The sequence below is a fragment of the Neopsephotus bourkii genome, unplaced genomic scaffold, assembly GCF_033783945.1.
Source record: "Neopsephotus bourkii isolate Nb327-2 ecotype Australia unplaced genomic scaffold, CSIRO-AGI_Nbou_v1 NB_610, whole genome shotgun sequence".
Lineage (NCBI taxonomy): Eukaryota > Metazoa > Chordata > Aves > Psittaciformes > Psittacidae > Neopsephotus > Neopsephotus bourkii.
The window spans coordinates 115,958-143,713 of NW_026901110.1; the positions used below are offsets into that span (position 1 = coordinate 115,958).

The window sequence follows — 27,756 nt, forward strand, 5'->3', positions numbered from 1 at the left end:
GATGGGAACGCAGCCCCTGGTGCTTGCAGCTTCCCACTGACCCCCACCCTGTGGCGAGGGGGTCCCTGCCCCCCCACCCCCTTACACCCCCCCGGCCCCCCCTTGGTTTGCAATAAACACATTTCTTGAGCGCGGGGCCTGCAAGTGATTCGCTGCCATCATGGGGGGGGGATGGCCCCCCCAGCACAGGGACACACCGGGGGCCCTGCTCTGCAGATGGGGGTCTCAGTGCATGGTGGCCAGGGATGGGTTTTGGGGTCCTTGGGGGTGGATCTGGGGTAACCGAGGGGGGGGGGTTGGGTTTGTCGGGGTGGGCGCCGGGTGCTTGGTGACTTTGGCAGTGCCAACCTCGGGGTCTCGCCCCACTGCTGCCCCCCGCCCATCCCCGTGTCCCCATTCCCCCCCCCCCCCCGGCTCCCCCGCGCTGTGGCAATGCACAAATAGAACCAGGCTCGGCGCAGCCCCCCTGGCCCCCCCCCGGCCGCCCACGGTCCCCATGGCAACGGCAGCGCCAGCCGCCAGCCGCCCACCCGCGCCCGGGGGGGGGCTCCCGCTGCCCGCGCCCCGCATCGCCCCCGGCCACGGTGATGGGCGCCTACGGCCAAGGGGAGGGGGGGGACACCGCGGTGTGTGTGTGCCCCCCCCCCCAGCCAGGCCCTGCGGCTGCCGTGGCCTCTAGTGTGTGCGTGTCCTCAAAACAAAGCTGCCCCCCCCCGCAGCAGGGCTCTGGCATCGGGGGGCTTCAGGGTGCCCCGTTGGGGGGGGGGATTTTTGCCCCCCCCCAGCCCCTTCCCCAGTTGGGGGGAGGGATTGTTTGGGGTGACACTGGGAGGGTGCGGTGTTGGGGGGATGATGGAGGTGGGGTCCCCGGGGGGGCTGATATTGGGGGCTTGGGGGTGGCACGGTGGATTTGGGGTCCTCGGGGGAACGTGCGATCCCGGGGGGGGGAGGTGTCTGGGTGTGGGGTGGGTGTGTCACCCCCATGGGGGGGTAAAGAGACCCGGGGGGAAAAGGGGGATCCCGGGGGTCCGGGGGGGGGGGGGGGGGAAGACGACACCGGGGGTGGTCCCAGCGCGGGGGCAGGGCCGGGGCCCGGAGATGGGGGGGGGGGTTGGGGGGGGGAGATCCCGTCCGGGGGGCGGCGGGGGCTGTCCCGGGCTGGAGCCTCCCCCGCCCGCGGCGCCTCCTCCCTCCCTCCCTCCCTCCCTCCCTCCCGCCCCCCCGCGCCGGGCGGAGCCGGAGCCGGAGCGGAGCCGGTGCCGGGGCTGCTCATTGCGGCGCGGCGCGGCGGCAGCATGGCCACCACCGTGCCCTGCACCCGCTTCACCGACGAGTACCAGCTCTACGAGGAGATCGGCAAGTAAGAGCCGCGGACCCGGGGGGGGGGCCAGCGGGCGGGGGGCGCTGCCCGGGGCTCCGGCCGCCGCTCGGTGCAGACGTGACGCGGGGGCCCCCCCCCCCTCCCCTCCGCCTCAACCGGGACCGGCCCTGCCCAGCCCCCTCCCCCGGGACTGGCCCTGCCTCCCCCCCCCCCCCCTCCCCGTTCTTTACAGCCCGGACCCCTCCCCCCCCCCCCCCCCGGGGACTCCCATCCTCACATCCCCCCACCAGTCCTTAGAGCCGCCCTTGACCCGATCCCCCCCCCCCCCCGGTCCTCACAGACCCCCCCCCCCCCCAGACCTGATCCCGCCCCGGGTCCTGCAGTCCCCCCGGTCATTACAGCTCCCCCTTGCTCCTATAGACCCCCCCATCCTCGCAGCACCCCCATCTCTCCGGATCCCCTTATGGACACCCAGACACCCCCCCTCTAGCCATCATCAATGCCCCCCAGCGCTTACAGACCCTATAGACCTCTTTAATCACGATAGAGACCCCCCCATCCGAATCCTTATGCCCCCCCGTCCCTACAGGCATCCCTCATCATCCTGACCGTCCTTGAGTCCTCTTGGCTCCTGCTCCCTTTAGACGCCCCCCGAGCCCCCCACCCCTACAGAGCTCCGGAGCTCCCCACCCATCCCCTCGCCCATGGCCCCCCCTCCCCGTGGTCCTTGCAGACCCCCCACCCCCCCTTGGACCCCTTTGGGCCTTACATAACTCCCCAAATCTGCCCCCCCCCCCCGCCAGTCCTTAGGAGATGCCAGCCCCAATGGACGCGCCTAAGGACCCCCAACCCCCGGTCCCTCCATCCCTTACCCCCCCCCCCCCGTGCAGGTGTTGGAGGAGCTTGGTTCGTTTGCGGGGGACTCATTTGCCCCCAGGGCCACGGGGGGGGGGGGGCGCGGGGGAAGAGGCAGATCAGCCCCCGACCTGTGTGCGGGGGGGGGGCATAAAACGGGGAGCGGGGGGGGCAGATCCCATTGGGGTGGCAGAGGGATGCTCTGCTGGGGTTACCAGGGCTCCCTTTGGGGGGGGGGGGGAGGTGTTGGTGCCATCGGGGGCCATTCCCTCGTTCTCCCCAAAATGCAGCCCGTCCTGGTTGCCATGGCAACGCGGTCCCCATCCCCCCATCCCTCTGTGTCACCCACCAGCCGCTGCGTGCATCGCCCCCCAGCCGGGGCTGTGGGGGGCATCGGCCCGTGGGAAACTGAGGCACGGGGGGGGTGGGAGCTGGAACCCCCCCCAGGACCCTGTCCCCGCGGCCCTGTGGGGAGGGGATGGGGTCCAGGGAGTCCCTCCCATCCCATGGCCATGAGGGGGACCTGGGGCACAGGGGGTGGACAGGGTCCGAGTGTCCCCATGGGACCTTGGCATGGGACTGCGGAGTGCAGGCATAGCGGGGGCACTGCTGCCTTAGGGACAGGCAGGAGATGGGCAGGGGACCGCAGGGACAGTGGTGCTGGGGGAGCACAGGCACTGGTGGCACCAGGAGGGGCTGCGGGTGAGCAGGTGCTGCTGCCGGGCATGGGCACGATATCCCCATCCCTGGGGCTGCTGCTGCCTCCCTGTGCCCCGGTGTGCTTGCAGCCAGGCCCTGTGCTCACTGCCATCATCACCATAACCACTATCATCCCCATCTGCATCATCTCCATCATCCACTTCCCCATCATCCCCATCATCCCCATCATCCTCATCTCCATCATCCCTTTTCCCATCATCTCCATCATCCCCTTCCCCATCATCTTCTTCCCTATCTTCCCCATCATCCCCATCTCCCCCATCTCCATCACCCCTTTTCCCATCATCTCCATCATCCCCTTCCCCATCATCATCTTCCCCATCTTCCCCATCATCCCCATCTCCATCATCCCATTTCCCATCATCTCCATCATCCCCCTACCCATCATCCTCTTCCCCATCATCTCTATCATCCCCTCCCCTATCATCCCCATCATGCCCATCATCCCCATCATCTCCATCATCTCCATCATCTCCATCATCCCTATCATCTTCATCATCCCCATGCCCATCAACCCCATCCTCTCCATCATCTCCACCCCTATGATCTCCATCATCCCCATCATCTCCATCATGCCCATCCCTATCATCCCCATCATCTCCATCATCCCCATCCTCTCCATCATCCCCATCCCTATCATCTCCATCCCCTCCATCATGCCCATCCCCTCTGTCATCCCCATACCCTCCGCCATCCCCATCCCCTCCATCATCCGCATCCCCTCCGTCATCCCCATCCCCTCCATCATCCCCATCTCCTCCATCATCCCCATCCCCTCCATCATCCCCATCCCCTCCATCATCCGCATCCCCTCCGTCATCCCCATCCCCTCCGTCATCCCCATCCCCTCCATCATCCCCATCCCCTCCATCATCCCCATCTCCACCATCACTACCATCACCATCATCTCCATCATCACCTTCACCACTATCATCCCCATCATTCCCACCATCATCATCATCCCCATCAACATCGTCACCATCCCCATCATTTCCACAGTTCCCATCACCATCATCCCCATCCACATCATCACCATCTCCACCACCACCATCACCCCCATCATCCCCATCACAATAATCTCCATCACTCCCATCATCCTCATCATCATAATCTCCATCACTCCATCATCATCATCATCCCCATCATCCCCATCAGCATCTCCACCACCCTCATCACCCCCATCACCACTACTGCTACCACCATCACTGCCACAATCCCCATCATCCCCATCACCACGGCCATCGCCACCATCCGGGCCACCCGCTGTCCCCATGGCAACAGGCTGCCGGTGCCGGATCCTTCCCGCACCCCCTCCCCGCCGTGATGCTGCCCCGGCCCCTGCCACGCTCTCCCTCCCTCCCCATTCCCCTCCAGCACCTCCCATCCACAGGCCCTCGGTGTCAGGGCCCCCCCCCCGGCGCGGGGTTCACCCCCTGCTGCTGAGTCACGGGCAGTGCAGCCCCGTTCCTGGGTGCTGAGTCACGGGGGGGAGCCGTGTTTGGGGGTCGGGGGGGGCTGAGCCCATCCCTGCTCCCCCCAGAGGCGCCTTCTCGGTGGTCCGGCGCTGTGTCAAGCTCTGCACCGGCCATGAGTACGCCGCCAAGATCATCAACACCAAAAAGCTCTCGGCCAGAGGTAGGAGCCCCCCGGGACTCCCCCGAGGCACCCCTGGCCTGGCCCCCAGTGCCCGTGGGGATGTGCGGCGTGCCTGCGGCACCCATCACACCCAGGGCACCATCACATCCGGGGCACCCATCACACCCGTGGTACCCATCACACCTGTGGTACCCATCCCACCCAGGGCACCCATCACCCCCGTGGTACCCATCACACCCGTGGTACCCATCACACCCAGGGCACCCATCACACCCGTGGTACCCATCACACCCGTGGTACCCATCACACCCAGGGCACCCATTGCACCCGTGGTATGCATCGCACCCGGGGCACCCATCACACCCAGCGCACCCATCGCACCCGTGGTATGCATCGCACCCGGGGCACCCATCACACCCATGGTACCCATCACACCCATGGTACCTATCACACTCATGGTACCATCACATCCAGGGCACCCAGAGCACCCAGGGCACCCATCACACTCGTGGTACCCATCACACCCAGGGCACCCATCACACTCGTGGTACCCATTGCACCTGGGGCACCCATCACACCCGTGGTACCATCACACCTGTGGTACCCATCATACCCAGGGCACCCATCACACCCGTGGTACCCATGGTACCCATCACACCCGGGGCACCCATCACACCCGTGGTACTGTGGTGCTGGGGGGTTGCAGGGTGCTCCATGGGGCTGGCTCTGGCCCTTCCTGTTCCTTCCTGCTGCCCCGCAGGGTCCCTGCACCACCGCAGGGGTTGCACATGCGTGTGAGCTGCGTGTGTGTGTGTGCACATGTGTGTGTACATGTGTGTGTGCATATGTGTGTGTACCTGCGTGTGTGTGCACGTGTGTGTACATGCGTTTGTGTGTGCGTATGTGTGTGTACATGCGTGTGTGTACATGCATTTGTGTGTGTACATGTGTATGTGTGTGTACATGCATGTGTATGTGCATACATGTGTATGTGTGTGTACATGCGTGTGTGTACATGCATTTGTGTGTGTGTACATGTGTGTGTGTACATGTGTGTGTGCGTATGTGTGTACATGCATGTGTGTGTGCATACGTGTCTGTGTACATGTGTGTGTGCATACGTGTCTGTGTACATGTGTGTGTGCATACGTGTCTGTGTACATGTGTGTGTGCATACATGCATGTACTATGTGCATGCCTAAGAGTGAGTGGAATGGGGGGTGCACATGGGTGTGAGCAGTGTGTGTGTGCACATGTATGCGCGATGTGTACATGGCATGTGTACACGTGTGTGCACATGGCTGTTCATGGGTGCACACGTGGGGGGTACACAAGTGTATGTGTGCACGTGTGTGAGCAACATGTGCAACATGCACAGGCATGTGCACTGTACATGTGCAGGACGTGTGCCTGGAGTGTGACATGGGGTGCGTGTGTGTGTGACGTGTGTGCACATGTTAGCAGGCTGTGTATGCATGCTCTATGTGTGCGCACACATGTGGGTACTGGGCAATGGATGTGTGTGTTTGCACACACGTGTGCACATTGTGTCTATGATGCTGTGTGTGTGCACACACGTGTGAGCTGTATGTGTGACCGTGGTTACACACGTGTGTGTGCACCCGCACATGTGTGCAGGGGGTTGTGAGCTGCGTGTGTGTGTCTGTGTGCACCCTCACAGCCCTGCCCAGCACATGGGTACATACATGTGAATACACACACACGGGTACACATACACAGAGGTACAGGCACACGGATGTACACCTGTACACAGGTACAGCCACACCTAAAGACACACGTGTGCCCGCAAGCATGACCGCATGGATGTACTGCCTCACACATGTACCGCCGTACACATGTACATGTATGTACAGCCACACACAGGTTCACCCATCCACACAAGTACAGCCTCACACAGCACACCTGGACACGTGTACATGCATGGACAGCCCCACGTACACCCACACCCGCAACTGCACACATGTACACGCAACTGCACGCATGCACAACCAGAGATGTGTGTGTACATGCTTGCACACACATCCATACATGCACAATCACAGATGTGCACATACATGCTTGCACACACATCCATACATGTGCACCCATCCATACATGCACACACACAGATGTTCATGTACATGCTTGCACACACATCCATACATGCACAATCACAGATGTTCACGTACATACATGCGCACCCATCCATACATGCACACACATCCATACATGCACAATCACAGATGTGCACCTACATGCTTGCACACACATCCATACATGCACACACGTCCATACATGCTCACCCACAGATGTGCACATACATGCTTGCACACACATCCATACATGCAGACACATCCATACATGCTCACCCACATATGTGCACATACATGCTTGCACACACATCCATACATGCACCCACATATGTTCACATACATGCTTGCACACACATCATACACGCAGAAGCACATATGTACCCATACATGCTTGCACACACATCCATACATGCACACACATCCATACATGCACAATCACAGATGTGCACATACATGCTTGCACACACATCCATACACGCAGAAGCACATATGTACCCATACATGCTTGCACACACATCCATACATGCACAATCACAGATGTGCACATACATGCTTGCACACACATCCATACACGCAGAAGCACATATGTACCCATACATGCTTGCACACACATCTATACATGCACACACATCCATACATGCACACACATATGTTCACATACGTGCTTGCACACACATCCATACATGCACACGTCCATACATGCGCATCCACAGATGTGCACATACATGCTTGCACACACATGCATACATGCACACTTACATATGTGCATGTATGTGCTTGCACACACATGCATACATGCACACACATATGTTCACATACATGCTTGCACACACATCCATACATGCACACAAATCCATACATGCACACAAATCCATACATGCACACGCATCCATACATGCACACGCATCCATACATGCACACGCATCCATACATGCACACACATCCATACATGCACACAAATCCATACATGCACACAAATCCATACATGCACACCCATCCATACATGCACACCCCCAGATGTACCTGCACACATCACAGCTGCATAAGCACGCACAACCGCACACATGCACACACCTGCACACACACACACACATGTGTGCCCCTACACACGTGTGCGCACCCACACCCCCCGTGTGGCTGCAGTGCGGGGGAGCTGGGTGCTGTTGGGGCTCAGGGCTCCCCCTTCTCCCCCCAGACCACCAGAAGCTGGAGCGCGAGGCCCGGATCTGCCGGCTCCTGAAGCACTCCAACATCGGTGAGCGGGGACCCCCTGGGCCACGGTGGGGGGGGGGGGTCCCCCTTGGCTCCCATCCCTGCGCCCACCCCTGCGCCCATCCCTGTCCCTGCAGTGCGGCTCCACGACAGCATCTCCGAGGAGGGTTTCCATTACCTCGTCTTCGACCTGTGAGTGCGGCCGGGGGGTACCGGGGGTACCGGGGGGGGGGGGGTCCTTGGTCCGTGTCCCGGGGTGACGGCGCCGGCTCCGTGTGTTTCAGGGTGACCGGGGGTGAGCTCTTTGAGGACATCGTGGCGCGGGAATACTACAGTGAAGCCGATGCCAGGTGAGCCCCGCGCCCCCACCCAGACCCCCCCTAAACCCCCCCTTGGACACCCCCAGTGCCAACCCCCCGGGGGGGGCTGCAGGGATGGGGCAGCTCCAGCGAGGCAGGAAAGGGGGGCACCCAGTGTGGGGGGGGTGGTTCTTACCCTGCCCCCCCCCCCGGCTCCATCCTGCTGCTGGGTGCTCAGTGGGCCCCCCCATGTCCCCCCCTGCCGCTGAGGCCTGGTGCTGTCATAACATGTGTGGGGAGTGGCTGGTGGCTGGTGGGGGGCCCCCAGGGCCCCCCCCCCCGTGCTGGTGCCAGGCCCCCAGCGCCCCGTGTGCCACCGTGTGCCCATCCCCGTGGTCTCTGGGCTTTCACAACATTGTTTCTGGGGGGGGGCTCGTTCCCCATCTCCGCCCCCCCCCCCCCCGTCCCCATCCCCATCCCACCCCATCCCTTTCCATCCGTCCTCCCCTGTCCCCCCCAATCCCTCCCTGTCTCCCATCACGCGTCGCTCGGGCTCTGTGCGTGTCCGTGTGTCCGTCCATGTGTCCCACCGCTGCCCCTCTGCTCGCTGCCTCCCCCCAGCACCCCCTTCCCTCTGTTCCACCTCCTGCTGCCCCCCAACCTGCCCCTCCGTCCTCCTGCCCCCCACTCCCACCCCATCCCTCTCCCATCCCACCCCTTTATCCCCATCCTAACCCCTCCCACCTATTCCCCCATCCCTCCCCTTCACCCCCATCCTGACCCCCCCCCCCGCCATCCCGCCCCCCCCGCCCCCCGTTTTGTTTTGCAGTCACTGTGTCCATGAGCTATTAGCGCGTTTCTCCCACCCATCACTTTGCCCCTGTGCAGAGGGAGCCGCAGGTCAGTATTAACGGGGGGGGCCGGGGGGGCCGTGCCCCCCGCCTGCCGGAGCATCTGTGCCCGCGCTGGGACCCCGCTCTGGGGCTCTCTCCTCCCTCCTTTTTCTGACACCCCCCCCCCCACTTTTTTTTGCCACCCCCCTTACAGGGAGGTTGCCCCCCCCCCCCCATGCCCCAGCACCCCCCAGCCGGGCGAGGGCCCCCCCTTCACCCCCATTCCAGCCTCTCATCCCCCCCGCTCCTTCCCTCTTTCTTTCTTGTCTCGTCTCCATCCACCCTGCCCGCATCCCCCCCGTCCCTCTCCTGTGAGTCCTGTCTGGGGGTCCCGAGGGGCAGCAGGGCTGGGGGGCGGCACAGCAGCACCAGGAGGGTGACCCCCGTAGTTCCATGGGGGCACCCCCTGAGGGGCACCCAGGGGTGTCCCCCCAGGCAGGGGTATGGGGGTGCCAAGCTCAGCACCCCCCCAATATGAGATACTGATGTTTCTGTAGGGTTCCCCCCAGGCGCAGTGGGGCCAGGGGCTGGTTTGGGGGGGCAGGAGGTGGGGGGGGCAGCGTGCCCCTGACCCCCCCCCCCCATTTGCACGCAGCCACTGCATCCAGCAGATCCTGGAGGCCGTCCTCCACTGTCACCAGATGGGGGTCGTCCACAGGGACCTCAAGGTGAGCCCCCCCATCTGTCCGTCTGCCCCTCTGCAAGGGGTCCCTTGGGTGGGGGGGGCCTGGCTTGGTGGGACCCCAAACCCCTGGCTCCTGGGGGGGGGCGGAACTCAACCTCTTGGGGTGCGGGGGGTGCTCAAGTTTAGCTGTGGGTGTGGGGTGATGGTGAAACCAGCGGGGGCCGGGCAGACCCCCCCGGGGCAGGACCCACTCCATGGTGGCTGCAAAGCCCCTCTACTTCCTCCCACGGCCTCCTCTCCCTCCCTGCCCATACTCGGCACTGCCTGTACCCGGTGCTGCCTGTACCCAGTGCTGCCCGTACCTGACACTGCCCATACCCAGTGCTGCCCGTACCCAGTGCTGCCCGTACCTGGCACTGCCTGTACCTGGTGCTGCCCATACCCAGCACTGCCTCTACCCAGTGCTGCCCGTACCCAGTGCTGCCCATACCTGGTGCTGCCCATACCTGGCACTGCCTCTACCCAGTGCTGCCCGTACCCAGTGCTGCCCATAACCAGCACTGCCTGTGCCCGGTGCTGCCTGTACCCGGCACTGCCCGTACCCTGTGCTGCCCATTCCCGGCACTGCCCATACCCGATGCTGCCCATACCCGGTACTGCCAATACCTGGTGCTGCCTGTACCCGGTGCTGCCTGTACCCGGCACTGCCCATACCCGGTGCTGCCCATGCCTGGCACTGCCTGTACCCTGTGCTGCCCATTCCCGGCACTGCCCATACCCAGCACTGCCGATACCTGGCACTGCCCATACCCAGTGCTGCCCATACCCGGTGCTGCCCATGCCTGGCACTGCCCATACCCGGTACTGCCAATACCTGGTGCTGCCTGTACGCGGTGCTGCCTGTACCCGGCACTGCCCATACCCGGTGCTGCCCATACCTGGCACTGCCCGTACCCAGTGCTGCCCACACCTGGCACTGCCCATAGCCGGTGCTGCCCATACCTGGCACTGCCTGCACCCAGTGCTGCCCATACCTGATGCTGCCTGTACCCGGCGCTGCCCATACCCGATGCTGCCCATACCCGGTGCTGCCCATACCTGATGCTGCCCATACCTGATGCTGCCCATACCCGGTGCTGCCTGCACCCGGTGCTGCCCATACCTGGTGCTGCCCATACCTGGTGCTGCCCATACCTGGTGCTGGCTCCGCAGCCGGAGAACCTGCTCCTGGCCAGCAAGTGCAAAGGGGCTGCAGTGAAACTGGCCGACTTCGGCCTCGCCATCGAGGTGCAGGGGGATCAGCAGGCCTGGTTCGGTGAGTGCCATGAGTGCCCCTGTGTCCCCCCATGCCCCCTGTGTCCCCCAGTGTCCACCTTTTCTCTACCCTGTGCCCAGCACATCCCTGTGCACCAGTGCAATGCCCACTGCATCCTGTCCCTGTCTGTGTCCATGTTCCTGTCCTGTCCCTGGTCCTGTCTCTGTCTGTGTCCATGTTCCTATCCTGTCCCTATCCCTGTCCATGTCCGTGCCCCTGTCCCCCTTTGTGTCCCTGTCCTGTCCCTGTCCCGTCCATGCTGCCATGGCTCAGCTCCTGCCCATCCCATCCAGGCTTTGCGGGCACACCGGGATACCTCTCCCCTGAAGTCCTGCGCAAAGAGGCCTATGGCAAACCTGTGGACATCTGGGCATGCGGTAGGTGATCCCTGTCCCTGCTTGATCCCACCTGATCCCTGCCCAGTGCCTCCCCGATCCCCCTCCTGATCCGCACCTGGCCCCAATCCCATCACCTTCCTGGTTCCATCCTTTTCCCATCCCAGTTTCATCCTGCTCCCTATCCTGGTTTTATGTCGGTCCCAGCACAGTTCCTGTCCCAGCCCTATCCCAGTCTTCATCCTGGACCCATCCTGGACCCATCCCTGTCCCCATCCTGATCCCATCCCCTTCATCCTGGTCCCATCCCCTTCATCCTGGTCCCATCCCCTTCATCCTGCTCCCATCCCCTTCATCCTGGTCCCATCCCCTTCTTCCTGGTCCCATCCCCTTCATCCTGCTCCCATCCCCTTCATCCTGGTCCCATCCCCTTCTTCCTGGTCCCATCCCCTTCATCCTGATCCCATCCCCTTCTTCCTGGTCCCATCCCCTCACCCTGCTCCATCCCTTCACCCTGATCCCATCCCCCCCTGTCCCATCCCCCCTGATCCCATCCCCTTCACCTGGTCCCATCCCTTCATCCTGTCCCATCCCCTTCACCCTGATCCCATCCCCTTCATCCTGTCCCATCCCCTTCATCCTGATCCCATCCCCTTCATCCTGATCCCATCCCCTACACCCTGATCCCATCCCCTTCATCCTGGTCCCATCCCCTTCATCCTGATCCCATCCCCTTCACCCTGATCCCATCCCCTTCTTCCTGATCCCATCCCCTTCATCCTGATCCCATCCCCTTCATCCTGGTCCCATCCCCTTCATCCTGGTCCCATCCCCTTCATCCTGGTCCCATCCCCTTCATCCTGGTCCCATCCCCTTCATCCTGATCCCATCCCCTTCACCCTGGTCCCATCCCCTTCATCCTGATCCCATCCCCTTCACCCTGATCCCATCCCCTTCACCCTATCCCATCCCCTCACCCTGATCCCATCCCCTGACCCATCCCCCCCTGCCCATCCCTCCCTGTCCCATCCCCTCCCCTGTCCCATCCCCTTCCCTGATCCCATCCCCTTCATCCTTCCCATCCCCTTCATCCTGATCCCATCCCCTTCACCCTGATCCCATCCCCTTCACCCTGGTCCCATCCCCTTCACCCTGATCCCATCCCCTTCACCCTGATCCCATCCCCTTCACCCTGATCCCATCCCCTTCATCCTGATCCCATCCCCTTCACCCTGTCCTCCCTGCATCCCCCCCTGATCCCATCCCCTTCACCCTGATCCCATCCCCTTCACCCTGATCCCATCCCCTACACCCTGATCCCATCCCCTTCACCCTGATCCCATCCCCTTCATCCTGATCCCATCCCCTTCATCCTGATCCCATCCCCTTCATCCTGGTCCCATCCCCTTCATCCTGATCCCATCCCCTTCATCCTGATCCCATCCCCTTCATCCTGGTCCCATCCCCTTCATCCTGGTCCCATCCCCTTCATCCTGGTCCCATCCCCTTCTTCCTGATCCCATCCCCTTCATCCTGCTCCCATCCCCTTCTTCCTGATCCCATCCCCTTCATCCTGCTCCCATCCCCTTCATCCTGATCCCATCCCCTTCATCCTGATCCCATCCCATTCATCCTGATCCCATCCCCTTCTTCCTGGTCCCATCCCCTTCATCCTGCTCCCATCCCTGTACCTATCCTGCCTCCACCCCAGCCCCGTGCCCTGGCCCTGATGCCGCTGTCCCTTGCGCAGGCGTCATCCTGTACATCCTGCTGGTGGGGTACCCGCCCTTCTGGGACGAGGACCAGCACAAACTCTACCAACAGATCAAGGCCGGTGCCTACGATGTAAGTCCCTGGTGCCGGGGGTTGACTGGAACCTACTGGGGGAAGGCTTTGAGCCCCCTCTCCCATGGTGGGCTGGGGGTGTGCAGCGAGGCACCGTGGGGCTGTCCCTCCCCATCATCACCCCCCCGGTGTCCCCTTGTGCCACCCCCCCCCCCCCCAGTTCCCTTCACCCGAGTGGGACACGGTCACCCCCGAAGCGAAAAACCTCATCAACCAGATGCTGACCATCAACCCTGCCAAGCGCATCACAGCGCACGAGGCCCTCAAGCACCCGTGGGTCTGCGTAAGTGCCCAGCCTCTGCCCCATGGGGGTCCCCCCCCCCCCGCCCCATGCTGCAGCGCTGGTGCTGACCCCCCTGTCCCCGCAGCAACGCTCCACCGTGGCCTCCATGATGCACAGGCAGGAGACGGTCGAGTGTCTGAAAAAGTTCAACGCCCGGAGGAAGCTCAAGGTGAGACCCCCCAAGAGTGACCCCCCCCCCCCACCCCGGGCATGGTCCCATCCCAGTGCATTCCCACCGGCACAGCCCCATTCTGACAGTGCCGTGGCCCCATCCTGCACCCTCCTGAACTCCCACCCCATGGCCCCATCCTGCATCCCCATCCCATGGCCCCATCCTGCATCCCCATCCCATGGCCCCATCCTGCATCCCTACCCCATGGCCCCATCCTGCATCCCCATCCCATGGCCCCATCATACACGCCCACCCCATGGCCCCATCCTGCATCCCCGCCCCATGGCCTTATCGTGTATCCCTACCCCATGCCCCCCTCCCGGACCCAACAGCCCCATCCTGCACCCCACAAAACACAGCCCCATCCTGCACCCTCCTGCACCCCTACCCCATGGCCCCTTCCCAGACCCCACAGCCCCATCCTGCACCTCTGAACCCATGGCCCTATCCTGCACCTCTGCACCCCATGGCCTTATCGTGCATCCCTACCCCATGTCCCCCTCCCGGACCCCACACCCCCATCCTACACCCTCCTGCACCCCCACTCCATGCCCCCCTCCTGCATCCTCAACCCAAGGCCCCATCCTGCACCCCCACCCCATGGCCTTACCGTGCACCCCTACCCCATGCCCCCCTCCCGGACCCCACAGCCCCATCCTGCACCCCACAACCCACACCCCCATCCTGCACCCATGGCCCATCCTGAACCCTCCTGCATCCCCATCCCATGGCCCCATCCTGCACCCCCACCCCATGGCCTTACCGTGCATCCCTACCCCATGCCCCCCTCCTGGACCCCACACCCCCATCCTGCACCCCATGGCCCCATCCTCCACCCTCCTGCCCCCCACCCCATGGCCTTACCTGCATCCCTACCCCATGGCCCCATCCTGCATCCCCATCCCATGGCCTTGCTGTGCATCCCTACCCCATGGCCCCCTCCCGGACCCCACAGCCCCATTCTGCACCCCACAACCCACACCCCCATCCTGCACCCCATGGCCCCATCCTGCACCCGGACCCCATGGCCTTGCTGTGCATCCCTACCCCATGCCCCCCTCCCGGACCCCACAGCCCCATCCTGCACCCCCCACCCCACACCCCCCTCCCGCACCCCGCTGCCCCCCGCATCTCTCTCTCTCTGTGCCCCCCGCAGGGCGCCATCCTCACCACCATGTTGGCCACCCGGAACTTCTCAGGTAAGGGGGGGCTCCCGCTGCCGGGGTGAGCCGGGGCCGCAGCCCCCCCGCCCGCAGCCCCCGCCGAGGCTGGTGCCCCTCCCCCTCTCTCTGTCGCTGTCTTTCTCTCTTTACCCCCCAACCCCCCTTTTGCCACCCCCCCCCCCCCCCCCCCCGTTTTTTCCCCTGTCGCCGAGGACGGGGCGTGCGGTACCCAAGGGGGGGGCAGGACGCGGCCCCCCCCCCGCACACAGCAGCAGGTAGTGCCCGCTCCCGTGTGTGCCCCCCCCCCGCCTCTACCGGCCATTGCGGGGGGGGGGGGCACAGGGTGCGGGAGGGGAGCAAGCAGAGCCCGGCCCCGTTGGTGCCGTTGCTGGGATGGGGAAAAGAAGGGAGGGGGGTGGGGAGGGGGGGGTGGGAAGCGGGGGTCCCGGCTGCGGGCCCCCCCCTCAACGCCCCCCCCCCGGCCCGTTCCTAACGGGAGCTCCGCTCCGTTCTCTCCTCTCCGTGCCGCTGCCGCAGTGGGCAGACAGACCACCGCTCCTCCGACCATGTCGGCGGCCGCCGCCGGGGCCCCCCTGGGGCTGGTGGAACAAGGTAGACGCGTCCGCAAAGGGCCCGCCCGGCCCCCCCTAACCCGGCCCCGCTTGGTCTCTGTGTCCTTCACCCCCCCCCCCCCATGGGTTTCGGGTGCCCTCCTCGGAAATCGGAGCGCATGCATGGCCCCCCCCCTCCCCCCCCGCACTGCATCGCACCCCCCCCCCCCATCACCCCCATGGGGACAGAGATCCCATTGTGCCCCCCCGCCTCCTTGTCACCCCCTGTGCTCCCCCATCGCTGCTTGGGTGCCTGTGCCCCGGGGGGGTGGCACGCACACCCTATGGGTTAGCAATGGGGGGGGGTGGAGGTAATTTATGGGTACCCCCCCCAGATGCATGGGGAGATGCTGCATGTGGAGATGCATGTGCTGCATGGAGGGATGAATCCAGCCGCATGCCCCATGGCCCCGCCCCAGCACGTCCCCCCCAACCCGCATGGCTTCCTGAGAGCTGCAGCCGGTGTTCGAGGCGCCGCGGAACACTCGGCGGGTGTTAAACCGGGGCCCCCCCTCCAAAGGGCTCCATCTGCCCCCCCCCATCCCCCTTCCGGGGTACCCCCCCCCAGTTTGGCTCTGGTTTAAACCCCCACCTCTCAGCGCCCGCCTGCTTCCTGAGGAGGGACCGGGACCCTTGGGGACACCCCGACAGGGACCCCCATGGGGACACGGCTCCACCAAAGGGGGGGGCAGGGGTGTCGTGCCCCCCCCCCCCATTAGTCCACCCCGTATTGGGGGCTGATGCCTGTCACCCTGCTGTCACCGGACGTGTCACCCCACGAGCGCTGTGACACCAGCGGGGGGGTCCCCAAGATTGGAGGAGCAATGAGGATGCTCAAGGTGACACCAGCCCCCCCCCCCCAGGCCACTTTGACCCCCTCCTGTCCCCCCCATACCCATGGGCAGAGCTCGCGATAGCAGTGACAGCAGTGACAGCAGTGAGAGATGCTCCTCGTCCCCTCCTTGTCCCCCTCCAGGGTGACACGGGGGGGGGGGGCACAGGGGCCACCCCTGCCCCCCCTGCACTCAACTCGTCTTTTTTATGATTTTCTTTTATGTTTTTCCCTTTTCCCCCCCTTTTTCCCCCGTTTCTCTCTCGCTCCCCCCTCCTCTCTCTCTCGCTTTCCTTTCTGCATTCCTCCAAGGTAAGCCAGCCCCCGCGGGGGCCTCCAGGGTGGGGACCCCCCCCAAGCTCACATGGGGACACCCCAGGATGGGGCCACCCCCCCATCAGCATGTTCCCCCCTCCCCGACACCGGGGTGATGGGTGCTGCTGGCACATTGGGGGGGGCATCAGGGTGGGGGGCCAGGGGTGGGGGTTCAGGGTGGGGGGACACACACACACAGTGTCCCCTGTTCCCCGAGGGGGGGGATGGTCTCTGATGCTCTCCCCCCCCCCCACAGCAGCTAAGAGCTTACTGAACAAGAAGGCAGACGGTGTGAAGGTGAGCGCCCGTGGGGGGGTGGGGGGGGGTGGGGGTCACCCCCCCAATGCCACTGAGCCCCCCAACTCTTTCTCCCTGCTCTCAGCCTCAGACCAACAGCACCAAAGGCAGCGCTGGCGTCACCAGCCCCAAGGGGACTCTCCCGCCCGCCGCACTGGTAGGTGCTCCCCTGCCCCCCCACCCTGGCTCCATCCCATCATCCCACCCCATCCCATCCATCGCCATGGCACCCCCACCCTGTCCGTCTGTCTGTCCGGCTGGCCCTGGTATTGCTGGGGGTGAAGGGGGGGGCATGAGGATGGAGGGGGGGGGTCAGGATACGGATGTGGGGGCACCCATGCAGCGTGGATAAGGTGAGTGCAGGATACAGGCACAGGGTGCCCCTGCCATGGGACAAGGTAGGTGCAGGATACAGGCACAGGGGTGCCCCCTCCATGGGTGCAGTGAGATGGGTGCAGGATACAGGCATGGGGATGCCCTGCCATGGGACAAGGTGGGTGCAGGATACAGGCACAGGGGTGCCCCCTCCATGGGTGCAGTGAGATGGGTGCAGGATACAGGCATGGGGATGCCCTGACATGGGACAAGGTAGGTGCAGGATACAGGCGCAGGGGTGCCCCCTCCATGGGTGCAATGAGATGGGTGCAGGATACAGGCATGGGGATGCCCTGACATGGGACAAGGTGGGTGCAGGATGTGGGCACAGGGGTGCCCCTGCTATGGGTGCAGCGAGATGGGTGCAAGATACGGCCAAGGGGGAGCCCAGCCATGGACAAGGTGGGTGCAAGGATGCGGGTACAGGAGTGTCCTGTGACACTGGTGCAGGATACAGGCACAATCCATCCCTGCCATGGGCAGCATGGGTTCAGGATATGGACACAGGGGTGCCCTCGCCATACAGATAAGGTGGGTGCAGGATACGGGCATGGGGGTGCCCCTGCTGTGGGTGCAGTGAGATGGGTGCAGGATATGGGCACCTGATGGCCCTGCCATGGGACGAGGTGGGTTCCTGACCTGGGCACGAGGGTGTCCCCACAATGGAGACAGTGAGGTGGGTGCAGGACACAGCACATGGGGCTGCTGCTGTGGCACTGGAGCGGTGGCAGGATGTGACCCTGGGGTACCCATCACAGAGGGTATGGACATGGGGGGACCCCACCACAAGACACACAGGACCAGAGCATGGTGAAGTATGTGTGGGATACAGGCTGGGGCTGTCACAGGTCAGCAGGAACAAGGTACAGGGATGATCCAGCATGGCGACAGCAAGGTGGGTATGGGATACAGGCACAGAGATGCAACATACAGGCACAAGGATGCCCAGTTGGCACCGTGAATCCAGGATACGGGCACATGGATGCAGGATGCAGGCACAGGGGTGCCCATTGGTACCTTGAGTCCAGGATACGGGCACGTGGATGCAGGATGCAGGCACATGGATACAGGATGCAGGCACAGGGATGCCCAGTTGGTACCGTGAGTCCAGGATATGGGCACATGGATGCAGGATGCAGGCACATGGATACAGGATGCAGGCACATGGATGCAGGATGCAGGCACAGGGGTGCCCATTGGTACCTTGAGTCCAGGATACGGGCATATGGATGCAGGATGCAGGCACAGGGATGCCCATTGGTACCTTGAGTCCAGGATACAGGCACATGGATGCAGGATGCAGGCACAGGGATGCCCAGTTGGTACCGTGAGTCCAGGATGCAGGCACATGGATACAGGATGCAGGCACAGGGGTGCCCATTGGTACCTTGAGTCCAGGATACGGGCACATGGATACAGGATGCAGGCACAGGGATGCCCAGTTGGTACCGCGAGTCCAGGATGCAGGCACATGGATACAGGATGCAGGCACAGGGATGCCCAGTTGGTACCGTGAGTCCAGGATGCAGGCACATGGATACAGGATGCAGGCACAGGGATGCCCATTGGTACCTTGAGTCCAGGATACGGGCACATGGATGCAGGATGCGGGCACATGGATACAGGATGCAGGCACATGGATACAGGATGCAGGCACAGGGATGCCCATTGGTACCTTGAGTCCAGGATACGGGCACATGGATACAGGATGCAGGCACATGGATACAGGATGCAGGCACAGGGATGCCCATTGGTACCTTGAGTCCAGGATACGGGCACATGGATACAGGATGCAGGCACAGGGATGCCCAGTTGGTACCGTGAGTCCAGGATGCAGGCACATGGATGCTCATCCAGTACCATGAATATGGAATACGGGCATGGGGACACCCAGCTGGTGCCGTGATTCCAGGACACGGGCCTGGGGACATGGAGCTGTTGTGGGGGATGCAGGCTGCAGGTAAGGGGATGTCCAGCTCAGGCAGTGAGGCTGCAGTGCCCATGGGCACGGGGCTGCCCTCCACCACCACCCTGCAGCTTCTCCTCTTGCTGTGTCCTTCCCCCTGCCCCAGCTCTCTCCCCACTTCCCCCCAGCCTCTGTCTTTCTGTGAATTAAACCATTCACCTTCCGCTGGACTAATGACTCTCTGCTTCTCTCCCCCCTCTGCCCTCCCCAAATCCGGTCTGGGTCTCTCTTCGCCCCTGTCCGCGTGCTGCTCGCTCCGTCGTCCCCCAACTCCGTTGTCCCCCCTCCGGGCTCTTGCTTCCTTCCTTCCCTTCCCTATCCCCCCCCCCCCGTCTCTCTCCCTTCTCCCATAGGAGCCTCAAACTACGGTAATCCATAACCCCGCGGACGGCGTTAAGGTATTGCTGCCTCTCCCCCCCTCGCCCCGCCGCAGCCGGTAGCGCCGGGGCCGTCTGGGCCCCGCTTTCCGCCTCCATCTCCCCAGCATCAGCCATGGCGCGGGGCGGGAGGGGGTGACGGCGGCGTCCCCAGCACAACCGGTGTCAGCGGGGTCCTGCCGGGCCCCAGCCAGGCTCTTCCCCCCCCATCCCCGGTGGGGCCTGGCCTCACCCTGCTCTCTGTCTGTGTCTCTCCCCTGGCACTGCTGGCAGGAGTCGTCCGATAGCACCAACACCACCATCGAGGATGAGGACACCAAAGGTGATGGGGGCTGCGCGGGGGGGGCTGGTACTGGGATGCACTGGGGTTGGAATGCTCTGGAGTGGCGCTAGGATACGTTGGGATGCGCTGAGATGGCACTGAGATGCATTAGGATGTACTGAGGTGGCGCTGGGATGCACTGGGATGCACCGGGATGCATTGGGATGCCTGAGATGGCACTGGGATGCACTGGGAGGCGGGTGGAATGCACTGGAGTGGCACTAGGATACATTGGGATGCGCTGAGATGGCACTGAGATGCATTAGGATGTACTGAGGTGGCGCTGGTCTGCACTGGGATGCACCGGGATGCACTGGGATGCATTGGGATGCACTGGGATGCACTGGGAGGCGGGTGGAATGCACTGGGGTGGCACTAGGATACATTAGGATGCACTGAGATGATGCTGGGATGCACTGGGATGTGCTGAGATGGCACTGAGATGCATTAGGATGTACTGAGGTGGCTCTGGTCTGCACTGGGATGCACCGGGATGCATTGGGATGCCTGAGATGGCACTGGGATGCACTGGGAGGCAGGTGGAATGCACTGGAGTGGCACTAGGATACATTGGGATGCACTGAGATGGCACTGGGATGCATTAGGATGTACTGAGGTGGCGCTGGTCTGCACTGGGATGCACCGGGATGCATTGGGATGCCTGAGATGGCACTGGGATGCACTGGGAGGCGGGTGGAATGCACTGGAGTGGCACTAGGATACATTGGGATGCCTGAGATGGCACTGAGATGCATTAGGATGTACTGAGGTGGCGCTGGTCTGCACTGGGATGCACCGGGATGGCACTGGGATGCATTGGGATGCCTGGGATGCACTGGGAGGCGGGTAGAATGCACTGGGGTGGCACTAGGATACATTAGGATGCACTGAGATGATGCTGGGATGCACTGGGATGTGCTGAGATGGCACTGAGATGCATTAGGATGTACTGAGGTGGCGCTGGTCTGCACTGGGATGCACTGAGATGGCACCGGGATGGCACTGGGATGCATTGGGATGCCTGAGATGGCACTGGGATGCACTGGGAGGCAGGTGGAATGCACTGGGGTGGCACTAGGATACATTAGGATGCACTGAGATGATGCTGGGATGCACTGGGATGTGCTGAGATGGCAGTGGGATGCATTGGGATGCAGTGAGATGGCACTGGGACGGGGGTGGAATGCACTGGGATGACACTGGGGTAAATTGGGATGTACTGGGATGCATTGGGATGCACTGAGATGGCACTGGGATGTACTGAGATGCACTGATGTGCTGAGATGTACTGATACTGGCACTAGGATGCATTGAGGTGTACTGAGATGGCACTGGGATACACTGGGATGCACTGAGATGACACTGGGATGCACTAGGGCAGCACTGGAATGTTCTGGGATAGCACTGGGATGCACTGGGATGGCACTAGGATGCATTGGGATGCAGTAATATGGCACTGGGCTGAATTGGGTTGCACTGGAATGGCATTGGGGTGCAGTGCAATGTCACTGGGGTGGATTGGGACATACTGCAGTGGCATGGGGGCAGACTAGGATGGCTCTGGGATGGCGCCAAGGTGCATGAGGGTGCACTGGGGTGTACTGGAATGTCACTGGGATGGCCTGGCATGCACCAGGATGCACTGGGATGATGCTGGCCAACAGGGGCATGGTACCAAGGTTAATTGAGATGCACTTTTTAGAACTGGGCAGTACTGGGATGTATTGGGATGCACTGGAATGGCACTAGGACTCAGAAGATTGGCACTGAGATGCAGTGGGATATCACTGGGATTCACTGGGGCAGACTGGAGTGTAAAGATACGCTCTGCACTAGTACTGGGACACACTGGGATGGAACTGGGCTGTGTTGGAATGTGCTGGAATGACACTGGCATGCACTAAGATGACACTGGGACATACTGAGGTGGAACTAGGCTGTGTAGGAATGTGCTGGAATGACATGAAGTGCACTGGGGAACACTGGGATGGCCCAGGAGTGGCATTAAGATGCACTGGGACACACTGAGATATAGTGGGGTGACACTGAGATGCATTGGGATGGCACTGGATCACATGAGGGTGACACAGAAATGGACTGGGATGGCTCTGGGATACAGTGATATGGTACCAAGGTGAATTGAAATGCACTGGTATAGCAGTGAGATGCACTTGTTTTAACTGGGGTGTACTGGGATGCAGTAGAATGGTATTGCAATGCACTGGAATGGAACTGGGATGTAGTGGGATCCACTGGAATAGTTCTGGGACTCAGTAGATTGGTACTGGGATGCAATAGGGGGATGATGGGATTCAAGAGTGTGACACTGGCATGGAAATGGGATGAACTGGAATGCTGGAAGGGCACTGGGACACAGTAGGCTGGCACTGGATTGCATTGGAGTGCACTGGGATGGCCCTGAGATGTGCTGTTGGAAACTGGGGTGTATCGAGATGCCCAGGACTGGTACTGGAACACTCCAGGGTGTAACTGAGATGTAGTGGAATGCACTGGAATGTACTGGGGTGTCACTGGGATGCAGTGGGTTGCACTAGGACGGAACTGGGACATTTTGGATGCACTGGCATGCATTGGGATGCAATAGGATGGCACTGGGATGTGTTGTGATGCACTTGCATGGAACTGGGATTTATTGTAATGCACTGGGATGCACTGGAATTACACTGAGACAGAGTGGGATATCACTGGGAAACACTTGTATGAAACTGGATGCACTGGAATGGCACTGGGATATAGTGGGACGTGGAGGGTTGACATTGAGGAGTACAGGGAGTACATGCTGAGGTGTCACTCAGAGGATACTGGGACGCCTCAGCGTTCTGGGAGGGCACTGGGATGGTGCTGGGATGTGCTGGAAGGGCACTGGGATGGTGCTGGGATGTGCTGGAAGGGCACTGGGATGGCACTGGGCAGTGCTGGGATGTGCTGGAAGGGCACTGGGATGGCACTGGGCAGTGCTGGGATGTGCTGGAAGGGCACTGGGATGGCACTGGGTAGTGCTGGGATGTGCTGGAAGGGCACAGGACCATGGGGAGGCCGATACTGGTGTGGCAGGGCAGAGCTGCAGGGCCCTGGGTGCATGGAGGTCCCTGTGTGTGTTCCCATGGTCCATCTGTACCCCCTCTGTCTGTCCCCATCCCTTCTCCCCATGTATCTCTTCTCCATGTCCCATGTCCGTGTCCATCCCAGTATCTCCCATGACATGGATCTGCCCCTGTCCCACTGGCCCTGCCACCACCCCCATCATGTGTGTGTCTGTCCCCAGCCCTCCAGCACAGGGCCCCTGGGGAAGGGATGGAATGGGATGGGGACAGGGATGATGGGATGGGGACAGGGATGGAGATAAAGATAGGGATGGGATGGGGAGGGGAACAAGCTGGGGTGCAATAGGGGTGAAGATGGGAGGGGGATGGGCAGGGCATGGGGTCAGGGTGGTGATGGTGCCGGTGGCCCTCCAGCCCGTAAGCAGGAGATCATCAAGATCACAGAGCAGCTCATTGAGGCCGTCAACAACGGGGACTTCGAGGCCTACGCGTGAGTGGGGTCACAGGGGGGGTTTGGGGGGGGGGGCCGTGGCCGCTGCTGCCCCACGGCTGCCCCATGGCTGCCCCACAGGAAGATCTGCGACCCGGGGCTCACCTCCTTCGAGCCCGAGGCTCTGGGCAACCTGGTGGAGGGGATGGACTTCCACCGCTTCTACTTTGAGAACTGTGAGTGCCCGGTGCTGCCTGCGCCCTGCCTGCACCCTGCCTGTGCCCTGCGCCCTGCCTGCACCCTGCCTGTGCCCTGCACCCTGCCTGTGCCCTGCGCCCTGCCTGCATCCTGCCTGTGCCCTGCACCCTGCCTGCATCCTCCCTCTGCCCTGCACCCTGCCTGCATCCTGCCTGTGCCCTGCGCCCTGCCTGTGCCCTGCACCCTGCCTGCATCCTGCCTGTGCCCTGCATCCTGCCTGCATCCTGCCTGTGCCCTGCCTGTGCCCTGCGCCCTGCCTGTGCCCTGCGCCCTGCCTGCATCCTGCCTGTGCCCTGCACCCTGCCTCTGCCCTGCGCCCTGCCTGTGCCCTGCACCCTGCCTGCGCCCTGCCTGCATCCTGCCTGTGCCCTGCACCCTGCCTGCACCCTGCCTGTGCCCTGCACCCTGCCTGCACCTGCCTGTGCCCTGCGCCCTGCCTGCACCCTGCCTGTGCCCTGCATCCTGCCTGTGCCCTGCACCCTGCCTGCATCCTGCCTGTGCCCTGCATCCTGCCTGCATCCTGCCTGTGCCCTGCACCCTGCCTGCACCCTGCCTGTGCCCTGCATCCTGCCTGTGCCCTGCACCCTGCCTGCATCCTGCCTGTGCCCTGCATCCTGCCTGTGCCCTGCACCCTGCCTGCATCCTGCCTGTGCCCTGCATCCTGCCTGCATCCTGCCTGCATCCTGCCTGTGCCCTGCACCCTGCCTGCACCCTGCCTGTACCCTGCCTGTGCCCTGCGCCCTGCCTGCACCCTGCCTGTGCCCTGCATCCTGCCTGTGCCCTGCACCCTGCCTGTGCCCTGCATCCTGCCTGCATCCTGCCTGTGCCCTGTGCCCTGCCTGCACCCTGCCTGTGCCCTGCATCCTGCCTGCATCCTGCCTGTGCCCTGTGCCCTGCCTGCACCCTGCCTGTGCCCTGCGCCCTGCCTGCACCCTGCCTGTGCCCTGCGCCCTGCCTGCACCCTGCCTGTGCCCTGCGCCCTGCCTGCATCCTGCCTGTGCCCTGCGCCCTGCCTGTGCCCTGCACCCTGCCTGTGCCCTGCACCCTGCCTGTGCCCTGCACCCTGCCTGCATCCTGCCTGTGCCCTGCACCCTGCCTGCATCCTGCCTGTGCCCTGCACCCTGCCTGCATCCTGCCTGTGCCCTGCGCCCTGCCTGCATCCTGCCTGTGCCCTGCACCCTGCCTGCATCCTGCCTGTGCCCTGCGCCCTGCCTGCACCCTGCCTGTGCCCTGCACTCTGCCTGCTCCCTGCCTCTGCCCTGCACTGTGCCTGCCTCTGCCTTGCACCCTGCCCTCTCTCTGCCTATGCCTGCACCCCGCCGGCACCCTCCTGTGCCCTGCCTGTGCCCTATCTCTGCCCTGCCTGTGCCCTGCCTGTGCTCTACCTGTGCCCATGTCCTGCCTGTCCTCACCCAGCCCATCCCCTTCCATCCTCCCCATCTGCCTGCCTGTCCCTCTGTCCATCCTCTCTTGTCACCTGTCCCCAGCCCTCCCCCTGCTTGTTCTCCCCTGTCCCTGTCTGCCCCCCATCTGCCCCCCAGACTTCTCCATCCCCTGCCCTGTCTGCCCCTGCCTGTGTCCCACCAGTCCCTTGCTTGCTCCCTTTCCCCATCCTCTCCCTGGTCCCTGCCTGCCCCAGCCTGTGGCCATCACCCAGCTCTGCCAGCACCCTGCCCACCCTCACCCACCCACCCCTCCCATCCCGCATGGCCCCCCCCATCCATCCCGCTGCCCCCCTCACCCGCCGGCCTCCCCGCAGTGCTCTCCAAGAACAACAAACCCATCCACACGACGATCCTGAACCCGCACGTTCACGTCATCGGCGAGGACGCCGCCTGCATCGCCTACATCCGCCTCACGCAGTACATCGATGCCCAGGGCCGGCCCCGCACCAGCCAGTCCGAGGAGACCCGCGTGTGGCACCGCCGCGACGGCAAGTGGCAGAACGTCCACTTCCACGGCTCGGGGGCCCCGGTCGCCCCGCTGCAGTGAATGGAGGTGAAAGCAGGGGGAGTTGGGGGGGGTTAACGGGGGTCCCCCGGATCGGCCTCACCCCCCCGCATCCCCGCAGGGCTGGCGGTGGCTGTCCTGGTTCCAGCCTGACGGAGCCGGCGATGGGAGCCGAGCCGGCAGCCGGAGCTGCGGCCCCGAAGCACGCGTCCGCATGCCTGTACCCCCCCGAACCCCCCCGCTCCTCCCCTCCAGTGCCTGTGTTTGCAGAAAACAAAAAGACAAAAAAAAAAAAACACACAAAAAAACCCCAAAAATGCCAAAATTATAAAAAAAAAAAGAGGGGGGGGAGCCCCAACCCCCACCCCACATCCAGCCCTAGGTGGGGACTGGGGGGGGGGGGGCGCTCCCATAGCCAGACCCCCCCCCCCCCATCCCCTCTCTCTCTGCCTGTCTCCGCCTGGGGGTGTCTCCCGGCTGTGGCAGGGAGGGGGGTCCCGGCCCGGCCCCCCCCGGCCCCGGCTGTGCTTGTGGCGTGTCGCTGTTGCTGGTGGTGGATGTTGTTCTTTGGGCTCCGCTTTCGCTCTCCCCGTCCCTGTACATAGAGAGAGCTCTTTATTTTTGAATTCCCATGGGGGGGCCCCGGCTGCTGGGGAGGGGGGGGTTTGGGGGGGGGGGGTGCACACACAAGGGGCACCCCCCCCCCACTCCGCAAAGTCCCGGTGCTGGGGGTACGGTGGGTGCCACCTCCGTGTCCCCTGCCTGGTGACAGAGGCACCTCTGGGTGCTGATGGGTTTTATGGGGGTGATGGGGCTTGGGGTGGGGGGGGTGCCATGTACCAGGGCTGGGACAGGGGCTCGGGGCGATCCAGCCAGCACTGACGCAGCATCGAAAGCACTTTAGACTAAGAGAACGGGTCTCTTAGGGGGCACAGGCTGCTCCGCCGGGGGTCCCCCCCATGGCACCGGGCAGTGCTCCCCTCCCGCACCCCTTCCCCTCTCAGGGGACACACACACACCCCCTGGCACCCCCAACCTCCCCAGCTCGGCCATGCGCTTCCCATTGGCCCATCTCCATCCACATCCAGAGGCACCGTGTTGCTGGGGGCTGGTTTGGGCTTGGGGGGGGGTTTGGGGTATTTATTATGATGATGATGATGATGATGATGATGATTCTTCTTTTTTAATCCTGATCAGTCGTTTCTGCATGCCCTTTGCGCGGGAGCAACCCTCGGGCGCTAACGCTGTATGTTGAGGAGCTGAGCTGAGCTGTTTCTGTCCCATGAATGCTGGTGGATCGTTGCCAAATTTGACTCTTCTCTCCCCCTTTTTCTCTCTCATTCTTTTTCCACCCACTTCCTGCCCCCCTCCAAAAAACAACCAAACAAAACCCTTCGTCTTTTCTTTCTGAGCCTTGTAAGTGTAAAAGATTCCTTGGATTTCGTTTTTGTCTCGGGAAAACTGCAAATAAATTATGAGGAAAACCAATGGATAAAGGGGGGGATCTTACTGCTCTCTACAACTGGCAGGCAGCAGGAAGGAGCCCTTGTGCTCCCATGGGGTGGGACAAGAGGAACCGGCCTCAAGCTGCACCAGGGCAGCTTCCAGTGTCTGAAGGGGGGCTATAGGGATGCTGGGGATGGATTCTTCATTAGGGACTGTAGTGATAGGATAAGGGGTGATGGGTTAAAACTGAAACAGGGGAAGTTTAGATTGGATATAAGGAGGAAATCCTTTCCTGCTAGGGTGATGAGGCACTGGAATGGGTGCCCAGGGAGGTTGTGAATGCTCCATCCCTGGCAGTGTTCAAGGCCAGGTCGAACAGAGCCTTGGGTGCCATGGTTTAGTGTGAGGTGTCCCTACCCATGGCACAGGGGTTGGAACTGGATGATCTTAAGGTCCTTTCCAACCCTAACTATTCTATACGTGTTCACACCCCATGGAGCCGAGGCCTCAGTGCCATGGGTCAGCGGTGGCCTCGGCAGTGCCGGGTAAGGGTTGGACTGGATGAGCTTAAAGGGCTTTCCCAAGGTCGATTCCATGATTCCCACCCAGACAGAGCCAGAGCGGGGCAACAAGCGCCAAAGACAATTTTATCCTGCCTGGGCGCTGTGGGCCAGGGCCCGGGACCGACAGCAACACCGACCACGATACAACCTCAAGCAAAAGCTCTGCTTCCCCCTTCCACAGGAGGAAGAGGAGGCAGCGGGGGCTGATGGAGCCCCCCCGAG

The 27,756-nt window shown here is 62.7% G+C and overlaps 2 protein-coding genes across 9 annotated transcripts in view; both read left to right on the top strand.

Moving 5' to 3' along the window:
• NUDCD3 (NudC domain containing 3) overlaps positions 1 to 19,414 on the top strand; it is a 45,429-nt gene extending 26,015 nt beyond the window's left edge. Inside the window, exon 7 of the mRNA XM_061351816.1 lies at positions 19,405 to 19,414. The gene's annotated coding sequence lies outside the window, so the exon portion shown is untranslated. The remainder of the gene's footprint in view (positions 1 to 19,404) is intronic.
• Positions 1,202 to 27,013, top strand: CAMK2B (calcium/calmodulin dependent protein kinase II beta). 8 transcript variants are annotated; one of them, XM_061351807.1, is made up of 21 exons: positions 1,202 to 1,360; positions 4,437 to 4,531; positions 7,781 to 7,840; positions 7,935 to 7,989; positions 8,082 to 8,147; positions 9,585 to 9,657; positions 10,827 to 10,929; positions 11,223 to 11,306; positions 13,015 to 13,109; positions 13,270 to 13,392; positions 13,478 to 13,561; positions 14,721 to 14,763; positions 15,265 to 15,339; positions 16,742 to 16,782; positions 16,868 to 16,939; positions 19,477 to 19,521; positions 19,774 to 19,822; positions 23,302 to 23,377; positions 23,459 to 23,553; positions 25,335 to 25,573; positions 26,723 to 27,013. In XM_061351807.1, exons 1-20 carry the CDS (start codon positions 1,296 to 1,298, stop codon positions 25,565 to 25,567), a joined length of 1,632 nt encoding a protein of 543 aa, XP_061207791.1. In that variant the 5' UTR covers positions 1,202 to 1,295; the 3' UTR covers positions 25,568 to 25,573; positions 26,723 to 27,013. The 8 variants fall into 8 exon arrangements, with proteins under 8 accessions (XP_061207791.1, XP_061207790.1, XP_061207792.1 ...); XM_061351806.1 differs by lacking the exon at positions 26,723 to 27,013 and adding an exon at positions 25,647 to 25,823; XM_061351808.1 differs by lacking the exon at positions 26,723 to 27,013 and adding an exon at positions 25,647 to 25,823 and having other exon boundaries at positions 16,745 to 16,782.
• Positions 27,014 to 27,756: the final 743 nt, after the last annotated feature.